Source organism: Scyliorhinus torazame, chromosome 11 (genome assembly GCF_047496885.1).
Source record: "Scyliorhinus torazame isolate Kashiwa2021f chromosome 11, sScyTor2.1, whole genome shotgun sequence".
NCBI lineage: Eukaryota > Metazoa > Chordata > Chondrichthyes > Carcharhiniformes > Scyliorhinidae > Scyliorhinus > Scyliorhinus torazame.
The window spans coordinates 230,693,327-230,709,915 of record NC_092717.1 but is presented as its reverse complement, the minus strand read 5'-3'; the positions used below and the strand labels follow the sequence as shown (position 1 = coordinate 230,709,915).

The window sequence follows — 16,589 nt, the reverse complement described above, 5'->3', positions numbered from 1 at the left end:
AGTCTTCATCTGGTGGTGCAAACAATGTGGGTGGACTGTCATTGTCTTGCTGTTGTCCTTCATTTGGGCTTGGACTGTCATCGTCGCTTTGTTCTTCACTGTAGCATGATAGACCGTCATGGTCGTCCTGCTGTGCACTGGAGCGTGGTAGACTGTCATAGTCTTCTTGCTGTTTACTTGAGCATGGCAGACTTGCATCGTCTGCTGCTAGTTGGTCAGAGGAGGTTGCTAGACCCTCATGGTCTTGTTCCTGCAAGGCTTGCGCGTTGGAGTCTTGCGTTGCTTCTATCGTGGAGACTGTCCACAAGCTCGCTGCAGAGGCTTGTGATACTGGAGTCACGTCTTGTGTGTGCAAGCACTACGCTCTGGAGTTTTGCATTTCTTCTATCATGGAGTCTGTCCACGAGCTCGCTGTGGAGGCTTGTGACACTGGAGTCACTTCTTGTTCATGCAAGGACTGTGGTGTGGAGTCTTGCGTGTCTTCCTTCGTAGAGTCGGGAACTCTGAGCGGTGCGTGGACCACGCTCTGTGTGGCAGCAGGCCGCTCTCTGTGGGCTTGTACCGCTCTCTGTCTCTTTGTTTCAGGCCGCAGCATAATCCTGCACTCACGAGTCGGGATGTCAAATCTTCTGGGCTGAAGATCCTCAAATCCAAATCCGCGTCTGCATCGGATTCAATACGGGGGTCGCCAATGTGCAACACGTCTAGTTGCGGTTTGGATTTGGTACTGGGGTAGCCTCCCAAGGTGAAAGGTTCGTCTGTATCGTTGTCTTCTAGGACCATATCATCACTGTTTGTGTCGGAGCTGGCATTGGGCTCGCGAGGTCCAGAGAAAATGTAAAGGTCGGTTTCGAAGTATTCAAGGTTAGAATCATCGGTTTGGGCATAGGTAACTGCTTATTCAGGGTTCTTCGGAGGTTAATTTCATTTCCTGGTTCAATTTGAGGCATTGTGCTGTCATTCCAGGAGAAGGAAGGTTGTTTTACGGCTTTAAAATATTTTTTCTTTGATTTGGGACGTTTCCCCTTTAAATGCGCATGGCCCGAGGCCTCTGACGTCATGACGCATGTGACATCATACGTAGGAAGCGTTTGCGTATGCGCAAATTGCTGTTCCTGTACCGGGGGCCGTTTTCGTGATTGCGCATGCGCGGCGTCTCGCAACTGCACAAGTGCAGTCCCTTTAGAAAGATGGCCGCCGATCAAAATTGTTCTCTGCTCCGGGATCTCGGACTCGTGGTGAGTACTGGCGCTTCTCTTACCTTTTCTTGCTGGTTGGAGTGTGTTTTCCTCACAGTATTTGCCGAATTTGTTCAGGACTGCCTGGCAGTCGCTCCTGTTTTGCCCCTTGGAGAACTTGAATTTTAAAAAGATTTCTTCTGCTCTGGCACCGGCGATGGTGAGGAGAAGCTCTGTCTTTTCAGCATCGGCCACGTCTTCTAGTTCGGCTGCTACCAGGAAGATTTCAAACATTTGCCAGAATACCCGCCAGTTTTCGCGGAGATCGCCGTGGCACTGGAGCTGCTGTGGAACCCGGATCTCGAACAGCTTGCCTGGGTATTGTTGCTGGTTGTCACTGTACGCTGAGGTATGGCTATATGGATTGAAACAGTTCAGTCCTGGTACCATGATTTGTTATGTTCTAGGTGTAACATAAGCGGCTTCCTTGTGGTGCACTTGACAAAGGAAGGTTCAGACGTGGAGATAACTTCAACACGTTTATTAAACTATTTACACTTCCATTACTCGGGTTCGACACTACTGCTAATCCTACTATAGCTACCCAGACTGATTAACCAGTTGCTGCAATCCATGTGGTGGGTGTAATATTGAATCAACCCTGTGTCTCTACTCACTGACTGTCTCCACTGGAAAGAGGCAGATCATGTGTGTGGTGTCCTTTATATATGAGTTGGTGTACTGCCCTCCTGTGGTGGTGTCACCTCTGTGCGTATCGTGAATGTCCATTGGTCATGTCCTATCTAACTGATCTATTGGTTGAGTGTGTGTGTGTGATGTTTCTGGTGCTCCCTCTACTGTCTAGCTAGCCTACATGCATTTACATTGATGCACATCACCACAAAGATATGTAGCACAAATCTGATTTGTTTGCTTATTCTGCCTCATGCAGTTGAGTAACCTATTTCTGCTCAGGCAGGCAAACTATATGATTGAAAGACTGGAAAGCTATATGATTGAAAGACTGGGAAACTATATGATTGAAAGACATAGAATTGTAAACCAGCATGTGTCTCTGCTTTCAAGAAATGGAAGTGTTGTGGAGTTTGTAGTAGGGAAGAGAATAATCATTGTTGTATCTCCAAATCTGTCTCAGTAACATTTACATACTTACTAATATATTAAGCTGCACTAACTTTGGGGGTGGGTAAAGGTGAATAAAAGTAAATAATGCAGTGTTAACATTCTAATATTTCCCTTTCTAAGATTGAGATTAAAATAACTCTACAAAAACACATCCATTCATTTTAGTGGCAATGTCACTGGACTAGTAATCCAGAGGCCCAGGATAATCCTCTGGGGACATGGGTCCAATCCAACCATGGCTGGTGGAATTTAAATTGAATTATTAAAATTCAGGAATGGAAAGCTGGTCGCAGTAATGGTGACCATGAAGCCATCATCGATTGTCCTAAATCACCCATCTGGTTCACTAATAACCTTTAAGGAAGGAAATCTGCTGTCCTTACCTGGTCTTACCTCCATGTGACTCCAGGCCCATAGCAATATGGAACTCTTAAACGCCCTCTGAAATGGCCAAGCAAGTGACTCAGTTGTATGAAACCACTACAGAAAAGTCAATAAGGAATGAAACTGGACGATCCATCTGGAACTGGTCGAGGCGCCGGAAATGACAATGGCACTAGATTGGGTGGTAGCCAATGTAACTCCACTATTTAAAAGGGGAGCTAAAGAGAAAACAGGGAATTATAGACCAGTAAGCCTGACGCCAGTCTTGGGGGAAATTCTAGAATCCATTATCAAAGATTCTATAGCAGAGCACTTGGAAAACAGTGGCAGAACTGGTGGTGTTTGTCCGTGAGCTCGCCATGGGAGCAGTGTACAGTAGTTTCACCACGAGATGAACCTTGGCCCAAACCAAAATTGTTCCAGTACCTCCCTGAGGTACCCCCATTCGACTATGCCGATGGCCTTCTCTGCATCTAGGGAGATGACCACTTCTGGAGTCTCCTCCCCGGATAGGGTCATAATCACATTCAGCAGGCATGGGCAGCAGGGTCCCTCTCCTTAGCGGGTCATTGAACATCTCCCACAGGTGCGGGGCCAGTGCTGCTGCAAGTTTTTAATAGACGTCGACCAGAAATCCGTCTGAACCTGGTGCCTTCACCGCCTGCATGGAGTTAGTGCTCTCCATGGCTTCCTTCAGTTCTGGTGGTACTTCTAGCCCTTGCCTTTTTTTCTCACCCACAGCTGGTATGTCCAGCCTTTCGAGAAACCACTTCATCTTCAATACCTCTCCAGGAATCGGAGGTGTATAGCTCATGGTCAAAGGTCGCAAAGGCCTCATTGATCTTATCTGACGCTGTGACTAGTTTACTGTCCAGACCTTCACCTGCGCTACCTCCCTCAAGGCTGCCTGCTTTCCACAGCTGGTGAGCCAGGAGGCGGCTGCTCTTGTCTCTATGTTCGTAGAAGGTCCCCCGTGTCTGGCGGAGATGCTGCACTGCTTTCCCAGTGGAGACCAGGTCAAATTCCATTTGTAACTTTTACCCCTTTGCCAGTGGAGTATTGCCGATCCACCTCCAATTTGGAATCGATCAATTGTTGCCTAGCTGCCTTCTCCTTCCTGTCTCTGAGTGCCTTGTATTTCCCCCTTATCATCGCCTTCAGTGCCTCCCAGAAGATGGAGGGTGAGACCCCCCCCCGTTCTGTTTGTAACTTACGGACCCATTGATGGCTTGTGACATTTTCTTACAAAACGCCTTGTCGGCAAGGAAGGATGTGTCTAGCCTCCATGGAGGGTGCTGGGCCTGACCTCTTTCCAACCTCACCACCACGTAATGTTGTTGGAAATTACTATTGTGGAGTTTTTCGTCCCTACCGCCCCTGGAAGCATTAATTTGTCCACTACAAAGAAGTCGATGCAGGAGTATACTTTGTGGACTTGGGAGAAGAAGGAGAACTCCTTCTCCCTTGGGCAGTTGAACATCCACGGGTGCCACCCCCACCCCCCCACATCTCCTCCAAAAGGGTGTTCAGTTCCCTTGCCATAGCTGTTTGTTTCCCTGATTTGGGGCTGGATTTGTCCATCTTTGGGTCCTGTACACAGTTGAAGTCTCCCCCCACGATGAATTGGTGGGAGTCTAGGTCGGGGATTTCTGCCATGGTCTTTTTGACAAAGTCAGCAACATCTCAATTGGGACATATACATTCACAAGCACCATCGTATTTGTCATTGTAAAGGTCGTCATTTTACTAAACAGTATGGCCACGCCCCTTGCCCTCATCTCGTAGCATACTTGGTAGGCTATCCAGCTTTTCCTTACCCTCAGTCGGTCCTTCTCCCTCAGGTGTGTCTCCTGGAGGAAGACTGTCGGCCTTCCGGCTTTTCAGATGGGCGAAGACTGGATCTTTTCACTGGACCGCTAAATCACCTGACGTTCCAGGTGAGTATTCTGCTGAGGGGTTTCTGTCCCCCAGGGAGCAGCTCCCCCTATTTTCCGCCCACTTTGTTCCCCCCCCCCCCCCCCCCCCCCCACCATCTCTTCTCGGTGTATCTGTATCTTCTCCCTTCCCCCCCCCCTCCCGCACCCCCTCCAGGTTGAGCAAGTGTTCAGCCAGGACACTGAAGACACAATGTTTATGGTCTGTATAAGTCTGCTATTGTGGTCCTATCAGCCGTTCTTCTGGATGAACTCGGCAGCGTCCTCCGGCGTGTTAAAATAATGTTCCTTATTGCCATACGTTACCCAGAGTCTGGCCAGGTACAGCATTCCGTACCTCTCTTTATTCTTGAACAAAGCTGCCTTGGCCCCATTGAACTCAGCCAGCTGCTTGGCTAAGTTGAGCCAGTGTGCTGATAGGTTTGGATTGTATGTCTCTCCCATCTACAGGACAGCCTGCTTCTTGCCCAGTTCAGAATTCACTCCTTGACCTGATATTTGTGGAGCTTGTCGATAATTGCCCGTGGGGGTCTTTGTTGGAGCGCTCTGTGGACACGGTCTACCTCTGTGGGCTTAGGGAAGTTCCCCCCGACCAACTTTCCGAGCATCTGGGCAAAGTACTCCGTCGGGTTTCCGACCTCTGCGCCCTCAGGTAGTCCAACAATCCTTAAGTTCTGGCGGCGAGACCTGTTCTCCTGGTTCAGAAGGGGGCCAGTGTGATATTTATGGCCGATTTCATGGTCTTCATGAGGTCTTCCTTTTAAAAAAAATATTTTTATTCTCCTCCTTTTTCACATTTTCTCCCAAATTTACACCCACCAACAACAAACACTAAGCAGTAACGAATACAGTGGCAATCTCCATGTCAACAACAACAATCCCATCCTTCCACCAAACCCCCAAACAGCAGCCCGCATGTTAACATAAACAAATAACAAAAAGGGATGAGGAATCACCCATAGTCACCATTGACACTACAGTCCCCTTCCTCCCAACCTAATGTTCGATGTTATCCAATTCTTCAAAGTGCATAATGAATAACGCCAATGATTTGCAGAACCCCTCCATCCTTCCGCTCAGTTCAAACTTAGCCTTTTCAAGAGTTAAGAATTCCATGCAAGACACAGGGGGGAGAGGTTGATCTCCATCCCAACAGGATCCGCCTTTGGGCGATCAACAAGGCGAAGGCTACAACATCTGCCTCCGTACCCGTTTCCAACACCGGCTGGTCCGACACGCCAAATATGGCCTCCCGCGGGCCCGGGCCCAGTTTCATGTGCACCACTTTAGAGATTAACCTAAAAACCTCCTTCCAGTAATCCTCCAGCTTGGACAGGACCAAAACATATGAATTTGATTTGGCCCATAACCTCTCCTAATTCTTCCTCCCACTTTGCCTTGATCCCTTCCAGCGGTGCCTTCTCCTCTTCCAAAATAACCCCGTAAACCGCCGACATTACCCCCTTCTCTAGTCCCCCTGTCGTCAGCACCTCCTCCAGCAATGTGGAGGACGGCTCTACCAAGAAGCTCTGTATCTGCTTTCTGGCAAAGTCTCGAACCTGCATGTGTCTAAATATTTCCCCTTGCTCCAGCCCACACATCCAGCTCCTTAATCCTGCAAACTGACCCCCAAGAAACAAATCTTTTAGTGCATTAATCCCCTTCTCCTTCGATCTCCGAAAATTTCCATCCCACTTTCCTGGCTCAAATCTATGGTTCCCCGAATTGGCATTTCCCTTGACCCTGTCCCCAACCCGAAGTGTTGGTGAAACTGACTCCAAATTCTCAATGAAGCTATTATTTCCGGACTCCCTGAATATTTCCCCGGGGCCATCGGGAACCATGAGGTTTTCCTTGAAAGAGCCCCTGTGATTTTGGAGCCCTGTGTAAGGAGCTCCATCCACTGCCCTGTCAATGGGTGGTCTGACGTCCATACTAGCGAAATCCCTTGGTCTGTCACATCCTGCTCTGCTTCACTCCACGTGTTTGTGGTTTGGACCTTCCTCTTCTGACACGTGCTTCTTTTACCGCTGGTCTGAGGGCATTTCCTCAGGTGGTTGTTGGTTTGGAGTAACGGTGAGGTTCTTTTTTGTTGTTTTGGTGTCCTCTTTCACGTTAAAAGCGCCTAATTCGAAGATCCCAGGGGAGTGCCTCCTTTCTTGCGACTGTTCACCTCACCACCACCGGAAGTCTTGAGCACCTTTTCTTGGCGCAGGCAGACATCAATGACAAAATTCATCATCGCTTCCCAATGTGCCAGTTTAAATTTTAGCCAACTAAGGAAAAGAGTATTTGAGAACCATAATCTCAAACCCGAGACTTACAGTTATGGTTCACCGGCGAGCAGTGATCTCCATGTTCCTACATGCCTCAGATATTTGGACAACCTACGACAGGCACCTCAGTGCACAGGAGAAGTACCACTAGTTTTGCCTTCGCAAGATCCTCCAAGTCTGGTGGCAAGAAAAGCAGTCCAGCAACTTTACCTTCTCCCGAGACAACTTGTTCAGCATCATGGTACTCAAAACCAGTTTTGCTTGGCAGGACATGCCGTTTGTGTGGCTGACGTCAGATTCCTGAAGTAACTTTTCCACTATGAGGTCGGTCACGGCAATAGACTCCTGGGGGACAGCGGACCTGCTTTAGGGATGTCCTCAAAGTATCTCTGAAGTGGTGAAACATTCCTGCTGATTCATGGGATTCCTTGGCCTATGATTAATTTCCATTACTACTTTTAGATCAAAAGGGAGATAATTTCATAACACTGCGAACATTATTAGGTAAAAGTTTGTTTTTAAATCGATTATTTGTAACAATATATTAAAGTTGTAAAATGTGGGACTTACGGTGACGGCGGGCGGGAGACAGCCGCACATTGGAGGGCTCTTCGGAACGGCATTTTCGGGGTTTAACGCCCGGTCCCAGGGGTAACAGAGGCGGCAAAAGCAGGGAGAAGGCACAGTGAAGGGAAATGTCGAAAACAAGTAAAACAACGGCCGTGAAAAAAGCAGCTGAAAGTCCGTCGGGGATTGGAAAGGTCACCGCGGGGACGGCAAGAAAAGTGGAGGCTGGGGCACCAGGGGAGGCCGCATTGCCCACGGCTGAAGAAATGACTAAGATGATGGCCGCGGAACTCAAAAGGCAGTTGACAAAACACCTGGAGGCGATGAGGAAGGAGATGGGGGCGGTATTGAAAGTGCTCGTGGAGGACGCGATTGCCCCGATGAGGGTGGCGGTATTGAGCGCAGTGGCGGAGGTGCGGGAGCAAGGCGAGGTGCTGAAGGAAGTGGAAGAGACATCATTGCAGCACAGTGATCAACTTACCTCGATGGGGAAGATGCGGAAGGTGATAGAGATCAACAAGGGTCTGCGAGCCAAAATGGACGACTTGGAAAACAGATCCAGGCGACAGAATCTGAGGTTTGTGGGTCTTCCCGAAGGAGTGGAAGGCCCGAGGCCGACTGAGTATTTTGCCATGATGTTTGCGAAGCCATTGGGGGAGGGGGATGATCCCTCCCGACATGAACTGGATCAGGCTCATCGGTCGGGCTCATCGTTTATTTCGGGACGGCGGAAGCAGCGGAGGAGTTTGCGAAGGCAGATGGACTGTGGCTGAATTGAGAAGTGGTCATGTACCGATGTAGCCTCATGTAGCTGTATTTTTTCACCGGCTGGTGTATGTGCTAAATGAGCCAACGTTGTATATACTTGGACAAGGGAAGAGATGGGACTTTCACTTCCAATGATGGTTCTTTGGGGCTTGGGTGTGTATGCAGGGTTTGTCTGCTAAAGGGGATTTCTTGGTTTTCCTGGGGCCGGGCAAGGGGGAAATAGAACCGTGCGGGGCCTCCATGCTGGCCGGTTTAAACCGGCCAGTGAGGTGGGGGGAGGGGCTGCAGCCATCGGAGCCCGGCAGAACAGGTTCCGATGAGTCTAGCCGGGGTGGAAAGAGGTTGGGGGAAGGAACAGAGGTTGGGGGGAGGGGTTTTGTAAGAGGAAGTGGAGGGGGCCAAGGAGTTTTCCTTCTTCTCCCATGTACACAAGGCTTACTCGCGGATACATTTTTTCGTGGTGAGCAGGGCGCTAATTCCGAGAGTGGAGGGGGCGGAGTACTCGGCCATTGCGATCTCTGACCATGCCCCGCACTGGGTGGAGCTGGGGATGGGGGAGGAGAGAGGCCAACACCCACTGTGGCGAATGGACGTGGGACTACTGGTGGACGAGGAGGTCTGTTGGCGGATCCGGAGGTGCATCCAAAGATATGTGGAGGCCAATGATAATGGGGAGGTTTCGGTGAGTGTGGTCTGGGAGGTGCTGAAGGCAGTGGTCAGGGGGGAGCTAATCTCAATCAGGGCCCACATGGAGAAGAGGGAGAGGATGGAGAGGGAGAGGTTGGTGGGGGAGATACTGAGGGTGGATAGGAGGTATGCGGAATCCCCCGAGGAGGGGTTGTTGGAGGAGAGGTTGTTGAAGGAGTGCCGGAGCCTTCAAACGGAGTTTGACTTGCTAACCACAGGGAAGGCTGAGGCCCAGTTGAGGAAGGTACAAGGAGCAGTGTATGAGTATGGGGAGAAGGCAAGTCGGATGCTAGCGCATCAGCTGCGGAAGAGGGAGGCGGCTAGGGAGATTGGGGGAATTAGAGATGGGGGGGAACATGGTGCTGAGCTCAGCTAAGATAAACGAGCTCTTTAACGACTTTTATGGTAAATTATACGAGTCGGGACCCCCGGAGGGAGGGGAAGGGATGAGGCAGTTCCTGGACCAGCTGAGGTTTCCAAAGGTGGAGGAAGGGCGGGTAGAGGGATTGGGTGCCCCGATTGAGATGGAGGAACTAATTAGGGAGTTGGGGAGTATGCAGGCGGGCAAGGCCCCGGGGCCGCATGGGTTTCCCGTAGAGTTCTATAGGAAATTCTCAGAGTTGTTGGGCCCGTTGGTGTTGAGAACTTTTAACGAGGCTAAGGAATTGGGAATCCTTCCCCCGACGATGTCGCAGTCTCTGATCTCGCTTATCCTCAAGCCTGATAAGGACCCGCTGCAATGCAGCACCTATAGCCCGATTTTGCTCCTTAATGTGGATGCCAAGCTGTTGGCCAAGATCTTGGCCACTAGGATTGAGGACTGTGTCCCAGGAGTGATTCATGAGGATCAGACGGGGTTTGTGAAGGGCAGGCAGCTGAATACGAATGTGCAGAGGCTTCTGAATGTGATCATGATGCCCTCGGAGGGTGGGGACGCAGTAGTGGTAGCGGCAATGGACGCGGAGAAAGCCTTTGACCGGGTGGAGTGGGAGTACCTGTGGGAGGTGTTAGGCAGATTTGGGTTTGGGGAGGAATTCGTAGGGTGGGTCAAATTGTTGTATCAGGCCCCGGTAGCGAGTGTTTCGACAAACCGGCGGCGGTCGGGGTACTTTAGACGATATCGTGGAACGAGGCAGGGGTGCCCTTTGTCCCCCCTGCTGTTTGCCTGGCGATTGAGCCGCTGGCCATGGTGTTGAGGGAGTCCAGAAACTGGAGGGGGTTGGTACGGGGGGTGGGGAGGAGCATCGTGTTTCACTGTATGCGGATGACCTGCTTCTGTACATTGATGATCCGGTGGAAGGGATGGGGGAGGTCATGTGGATACTTAGGGATTTTGGAGACTTCTCGGGATACAAGCTAAATGTGGGAAAAAGCGAGCTTTTTGTGGTGCATGCGAGGGGCCAGGAAAAGAGGTTGGGAGAGCTACCGCTCAAGATGGTGGAGAGGAGCTTTCGGTACTTGGGCATCCAGGTGGCCAAGAGCTGGGGGGTCTTGCACAAGCTCAATTTAGCGCGGCTGGTGGATCAGATGGAGGAGGATTTTAGAAGGTGGGACATGCTGCCACTCTCCCTGGCGGGCAGGGTGCAGTCCGTAAAGATGACGGTTCTCCCTAGGTTCTTGTTCGTCTTCCAGTGCCTGCCCATTCTCATCCCCAAGTCCTTTTTCAAGCGGGTAAATAGGAGTATTAAGGGATTTGTGTGGGCAAATAAGACCCCGTGGGTTAAGAGACTGTTTTTGGAGCGTAGTCGGGGGTGGGGTGGGGGGGTTTGGCGCTGCCGAACTTGTGCAGCTATTACTGGGCAGCGAATGTGTCTATGATTAGGAAATGGGTAATGGAGGGAGAGGGGGGACATGGAAACGGTTGGAAGCAGCGTCCTGTACAGATACTAGCCTGGGGTGTACCACGAGCCCGGTGGTGGTGGCGACACTGGGGATTTGGGGACAGTGGAGACGGCATAGGGGGGAGTTGGGGCCTCAGTCTGGACCCCGATACGGAACAACCACAGGTTCGTTCCAGGTAGGATAGACGGTGGATTCCTAAGCTGGCACAGGGCGGGAATCAAAAGGATGGGGACTTGTTTATCGATGGGACTTTTGCCAGTCTGAGGGCGCTAGAGGAGAAATTTGGGTTGCCCCCGAAGAACACTTTTAGGTACATGCAGGTTCAGGCATTTGTGAAAAAGCAGGTGGGGGATTTCCCGCTGCTACCTGCCCGGAGGATACAGGACAGAGTGGTCTCGGGCGTGTGGGTGGGGGATGGCAAAGTATCGGACATATACCAGGAGCTGCAGGAGGCGGAGGAGGCCTCGGTGGAGGAGCTGAAGGGCAAGTGGAAGGAGGTGCTGGGTGAGGAGCTGGATGAGGGCCTGTGGGCTGATGCCCTGGGCAGGGTCAATTCCTCCTCATCTTGCGCCAGGCTGAGCCTGATTCAGTTTAAAGTGGTGCACCGGGCGCATATGACAGGGGCGAGAATGAGTAAGTTCCTTGGAGTAGAGGACAGGTGTATGAGACGTTCAGGGAGCCCAGCGAACCATGCCCATATGTTTTGGACATGCCCGGCACTTTTGGAAAGGCTTAGCAAAGGCTATGTCCAAGGTCTTGGACACTCGGGTAAAACCGAGCTGGGGGATACCAATATTTGGGGTATCGGATGATCCGGGAGTACAGGAGTCGAAAGAGGCCGGAGTTCTGGCCATTGCCTCCTTGGTAGCCCGGAGAAGGCTCTTGTTAATGTGGAGGGACGCGAAGCCCCCAAGCGTAGAGGCTTGGTTCAGTGACATGGCGGGGTTTCTCAGGTTGGAGAAGATGAAGTTTGCCTTGCGAGGGTCTTTGCAGGGGTTCTCCAGGTGGTGGCAGCCGTTCCTTGACTTTCTCGCGGAACGTTAGAAGGAGGTCAGCAATCCAGAGGGAGGGGGGGTGGGGGGGTTGATTTCATTTTATTTGGAAGGGGCAAATGCCCCACCTTGTTTAGTTTTGTTTGTTAAATTGTTAATTTGTTAGAGGGTTAAGTTGTTTTTGTTGGCATATTGTTTTCTCTTTGCATTATATTTTCTTTTGTGGTGGTTTGTAAACATTATTGAAAAATTTTGAATAAAAACATTTATTAAAAAAAAGAGGAAGTGGAGGGGAGGAGTCAAAAGAACAAAGAAATGTACAGAACAGGAACAGGCCCTTCGGCCCTCCAAACCCGTGCCGACCATGCTGCCCGACTAAACTACAATCTTCTACACTTCCTGGGTCCGTATCCCTCTCTTCCCATCCTATTCATGTATTTGTCAAGATGCCCCTTAAATGTCACTATCGTCCCTGCTTCCACCACCTCCTCCGGAAGCGAGTTCCAGGCACCCACTACCCTCTGCGTAAAAAACTTGCCTCGTACATCTACTCTAAACCTTGCCCCTCTCACCTTAAACCTATGCCCCCTAGTAATTGACCCCTCTACCCTGGGGAAAAGCCTCTGACTATCCACTCTGTCTATGCCCCTCATAATTTTGTATACCTCTATCAGGTCTCCCCTCAACCTCCTTCGTTTCAGTGAGAACAAACCGAGTTTATTCAACCGCTCCTCATAGCTAATGCCCTCCATACCAGGCAACATTCTGGTAAATCTCTTCTGCACCCTCTCTAAAGCCTCCACATCCTTCTGGTAGTGTGGCGACCAGAATTGAACACTATACTCCAAGTGTGGCCTAACTAAGGTTCTATACAGCTGCAACATGACTTGCCAATTCTTATACTCAATGCCCCGGCCAATGAAGGCAAGCATGCCGTATGCCTTCTTGACTACCTTCTCCACCTGTGTTGCCCCTTTCAATGACCTGTGGACCTGTACTCCTAGATCTCTTTGACTTTCAATACTCTTGAGGGTTCTACCATTCACTGTATATTCCCTACCTGCATTAGACCTTCCAAAATGCATTACCTCACATTTGTCCGGATTAAACTCCATCTGCCATCTCTCCGCCCAAGTCTCCAAACAATCTAAATCCTGCTGTATCCTCCGACAGTCCTCATCGCTATCCGCAATTCCACCAACCTTTGTGTCGTCTGCAAACTTACTAATCAGACCAGTTACATTTTCCTCCAAATCATTTATATATACTACAAAGAGCAAAGGTCCCAGCACTGATCCCTGTGGAACACCACTGGTCACAGCCCTCCAATTAGAAAAGCATCCTTCCATTGCTACTCTCTGCCTTCTATGGCCTAGCCAGTTCTGTATCCACCTTGCCAGCTCACCCCTGATCCCGTGTGACTTCACCTTTTGTACTAGTCTACCATGAGGGACCTTGTCAAAGGCCTTACTGAAGTCCATATAGACAACATCCACTGCCCTACCTGCATCAATCATCTTAGTGACCTCCTCGAAAAAGCCGGGATGGGGGGGGGGGCTTGCAATGCATGGGTACTCTTTCGGGGATTGGATGGCATTGAATGTTAGGGGGAGGGCGGGGAGGGACTGTATAGGTTAATGGTGACCATAGGCGATTCCTGATTCCTTTTTCTTTTATTTCTCCTTTGTTTGTCCCACCGTGGGACGGTTTGTTTTATTTGATGCTTATATTGTCAGGTGGGTTGTTGTTGGGTGGTGGGAGGATGGGATCGTTATTGTTGACAAGGGAATTGACTTTGTATTTGTTACCGTTTACTGCTTGTGGGTGGGATGTAAACTCTGAAGAAAATGTGAAAATGGAGAATAAAAATATTTTAAAAATAGTTGTAAAATGTGTGTGAAGACATAATTTGAATCAACTTTACTTAGCTATATTAAACTCGGTTAATTTCAAACTCTCACTGCACGATCCAATGGCCACGCTGCGCCAGAAAAGCAGCTCGCCGCAGCATAACATGGCCATTGAAAGGCGGACCCCGCTCCTGGGATCTACCTGGCTCGCAATGCCTCGCGGAATTCAGCGCAATCACGCAAGACATTGCGATATGAATCCCACCCACAATGGGCGGGTTCACATTTTAGCAAATCTGAATTTTAGAGTGAGGCAGTAAGCCTCACTCTAATGTTCAGATTCCTGAGGTAGCTGAGGCTATGAGATTCAACATCTTCGTCTCAGAGATCTCGGGCGAGTGCCATCCAGCACTGATCCCCACAAACGGTTCTCTAAGGGGATTGGAGGCACCCGGCTGCATGCCCTTTGGGTGGGCAGGGTGGTGCCCTGGCACTGCTGGTGCCACCTGGGTACCCTGGCAGTGCTAGCCTGACCCTGCCAAGCTGCCATTTTCGACACGCATGCGATTGGGCCAGATTTGCCTGGCGTGAGTGTTTGGGGGTGGGGGGGGGGGGGGGGGGGGGAGTGCGGTTGGGAGGGGAAGGGTACGGTAGGGGCGGGCCTATATTGTGTTTGAGCTGGGGTCTAGGGGAATGTTTCAGGGGCCTCAGAGATTGGGATACCATTTAAAAATGGTGTCCTGATCTCTTGCCGGAGCTCCCCACTGTACAAAACTGACTATGTGCGTCCTTGGCCACCCATTCCCTGTTCAGGCCCCTTATTCAATGCAAGTCGCGTTGAGTAGCCATGTGTTTCTCAGCGCTGTGGGTGCCGGGAAACATGCAACTAAACACTCTCGGTAGGGGACTTTGTTCCCTTTTGGGAGAATTGCAACCTCTGACATAAATCGGATTTATCCGTTCGTTAATGTTCAATCAAAACAATTTGACAGAATTATTTTTCCTGTGAATTTTCTGGAAATATTTTGAAATACTCATTAAACCCTCACCACAGTACCATTTTGAACTATAACGTGAAAATTACTTTTCTCACGATCAAGATTATCACAGATTATCAAGCCCCACGACTCCACAGATACTCCATTAGTTCAAAAGTTTAATTTACCCATCAAAATGGCCAGTTATTTACCTTATTTGTACCCAGACTTTAACAGGCTTCCATCAATAAATTCAGAATGATTGATTTATTATAAAACACAACCTATTTTTAACAAGTTGCAGGAACTGGTTAACACACAATTGTAACCGCATTTGCTAGTTAAATGCTTTCGGTAAGAAATGCAATATGGAAAACCACTTTACATCACTAAATAACGAATGTTTTAATTTACCAACCAAATTTCTATTTAGGTGAAAATGTTGACCTTTCTTTAGTTATGAATAGCTTCTGCGTAGAAGTTTGCATCTAAAGAGGGGCAGCAGCGAAGATCATTAAGCATTGATCAGTTTTTTCTTTTTTAAATAATTAGTTTGATATGTGTGTGACATAGATTGCAACCCTATTTCTTTGCACTTCAAAGTCAGCAGAATAGTCCTGTTCTGAGAATTGTTGGACGGCATTTGTTTTATTTTTGAAGATCTTTGATGTGAACCATAGCTGCCCTTGAAGTTAGTTTCCTTTAGTCAGACATATTCATTTTAATAAGTCTAAAATTCATCAAAACATAATCTCTGCTTTTTAATTTTTCAGGACATTGCATGAAGCATCATAGGATGGGAATGAAAAGTGCTTGTGACTGAATCCTGAAGAAGATTATACAGTAGATGCGTTTTTAAAAAGACGTTGGTGGGGACAGTTTCTTACACTCTGCTGTGACTTTCAAACTCACAATGGCAAAGGTTTTGTGGCTTGGCGGCTAATACTTTGCGAATATCTTTATCAGCTTGGAACTTCAACTTCTGTTTGCACAACTGCTTCTGGAGATTGTTGGCAGATGAAATGCACTGCAGCTAGAAATGGACTGTCAAGACCGGCAATGGAAGTGTCCTGACTGCTTCCTGTTCAGTTTTGGCCAGTGAGGATAGGTTGAAGTTGGATTTACAAACATTGCTTGGAAAACAGTATGCAGGAAGCTGGTTTTCAAGCCACAAATGCATTAAAAGGTATGTGTTCTTACAATGGTATTTACTGTAGAGATTTCCCATAGATTCTCCTTCAGAAAAATGGTTATTTTAGATCAATACTGTGACAAAATTAATTTCAGGGTGCAGTATATTCTAATTGCAAGTTGAGTGACCAATAAAATTTGGAATGAAATCAAGTTTGAGTAAATAGAGAAACTTTCCAATGACAAGTGGGTCAATAACCAGAAGACATGGATTTAACATAATTAGTCAGAGTTTTACAGCAGAAAATGAGGCCGTCAGCTCATTGTGTCTGCGCCGGCCATCAAGCACCTATCTATTCTAATCCCATTTTCCAGCACTTGGTTCTCACTGGAACGAAGGAGGTTGAGGGGAGACCTGATAGAGGTCTACAAAATTATGAGGGGCATAGACAGAGTGGATAGTCAGAGGCTTTTCCCCAGGGTAGAGGGGTCAATTACTAGGGGGCATAGGTTTAAGGTGAGAGGGGCAAGGTTTAGAGTAGATGTATGAGGCAAGTTTTTTACGCAGAGGGTAGTGGGTGCCTGGAACTCGCTACCGGAGAGGTGGTGGAAGCAGGGACGATAGTGACATTTAAGGGGCATCTTGACAAATACATGAATAGGATGGGGAATAGAGGGATACGGACCCAGGAAGTGTAGAAGATTGTAGTTTAGTCGGGCAGCATGGTCGGCACGGGCTTGGAGGGCCGAAGGGCCTGTTCCTGTGCTGTACATTTCTTTGTTCTTTGTTCTTTGGTCTGTTACCTTGTATGCTATGGCATTTCAAGTGCTCATCGAAATGCTTCTTAAATGTTGTA

The 16,589-nt window shown here is 49.0% G+C and overlaps 1 protein-coding gene across 2 annotated transcripts in view; it reads left to right on the top strand.

The window, feature by feature from the left end:
* Positions 1-16,589, top strand: part of ldlrad4a (low density lipoprotein receptor class A domain containing 4a) — a 629,055-nt gene that overhangs the window by 112,548 nt on the left and 499,918 nt on the right. Inside the window, exons 3-4 of one of the 2 annotated variants that reach the window (XM_072468426.1) lie at positions 4,550-4,645; positions 15,375-15,787. In XM_072468426.1, coding sequence (XP_072324527.1) covers positions 15,748-15,787 — 40 coding nt within the window. In that variant the 5' untranslated portion in view covers positions 4,550-4,645; positions 15,375-15,747. The remainder of the gene's footprint in view (positions 1-4,549; positions 4,646-15,374; positions 15,788-16,589) is intronic. The other variant, XM_072468425.1, reaches the window with a different exon arrangement.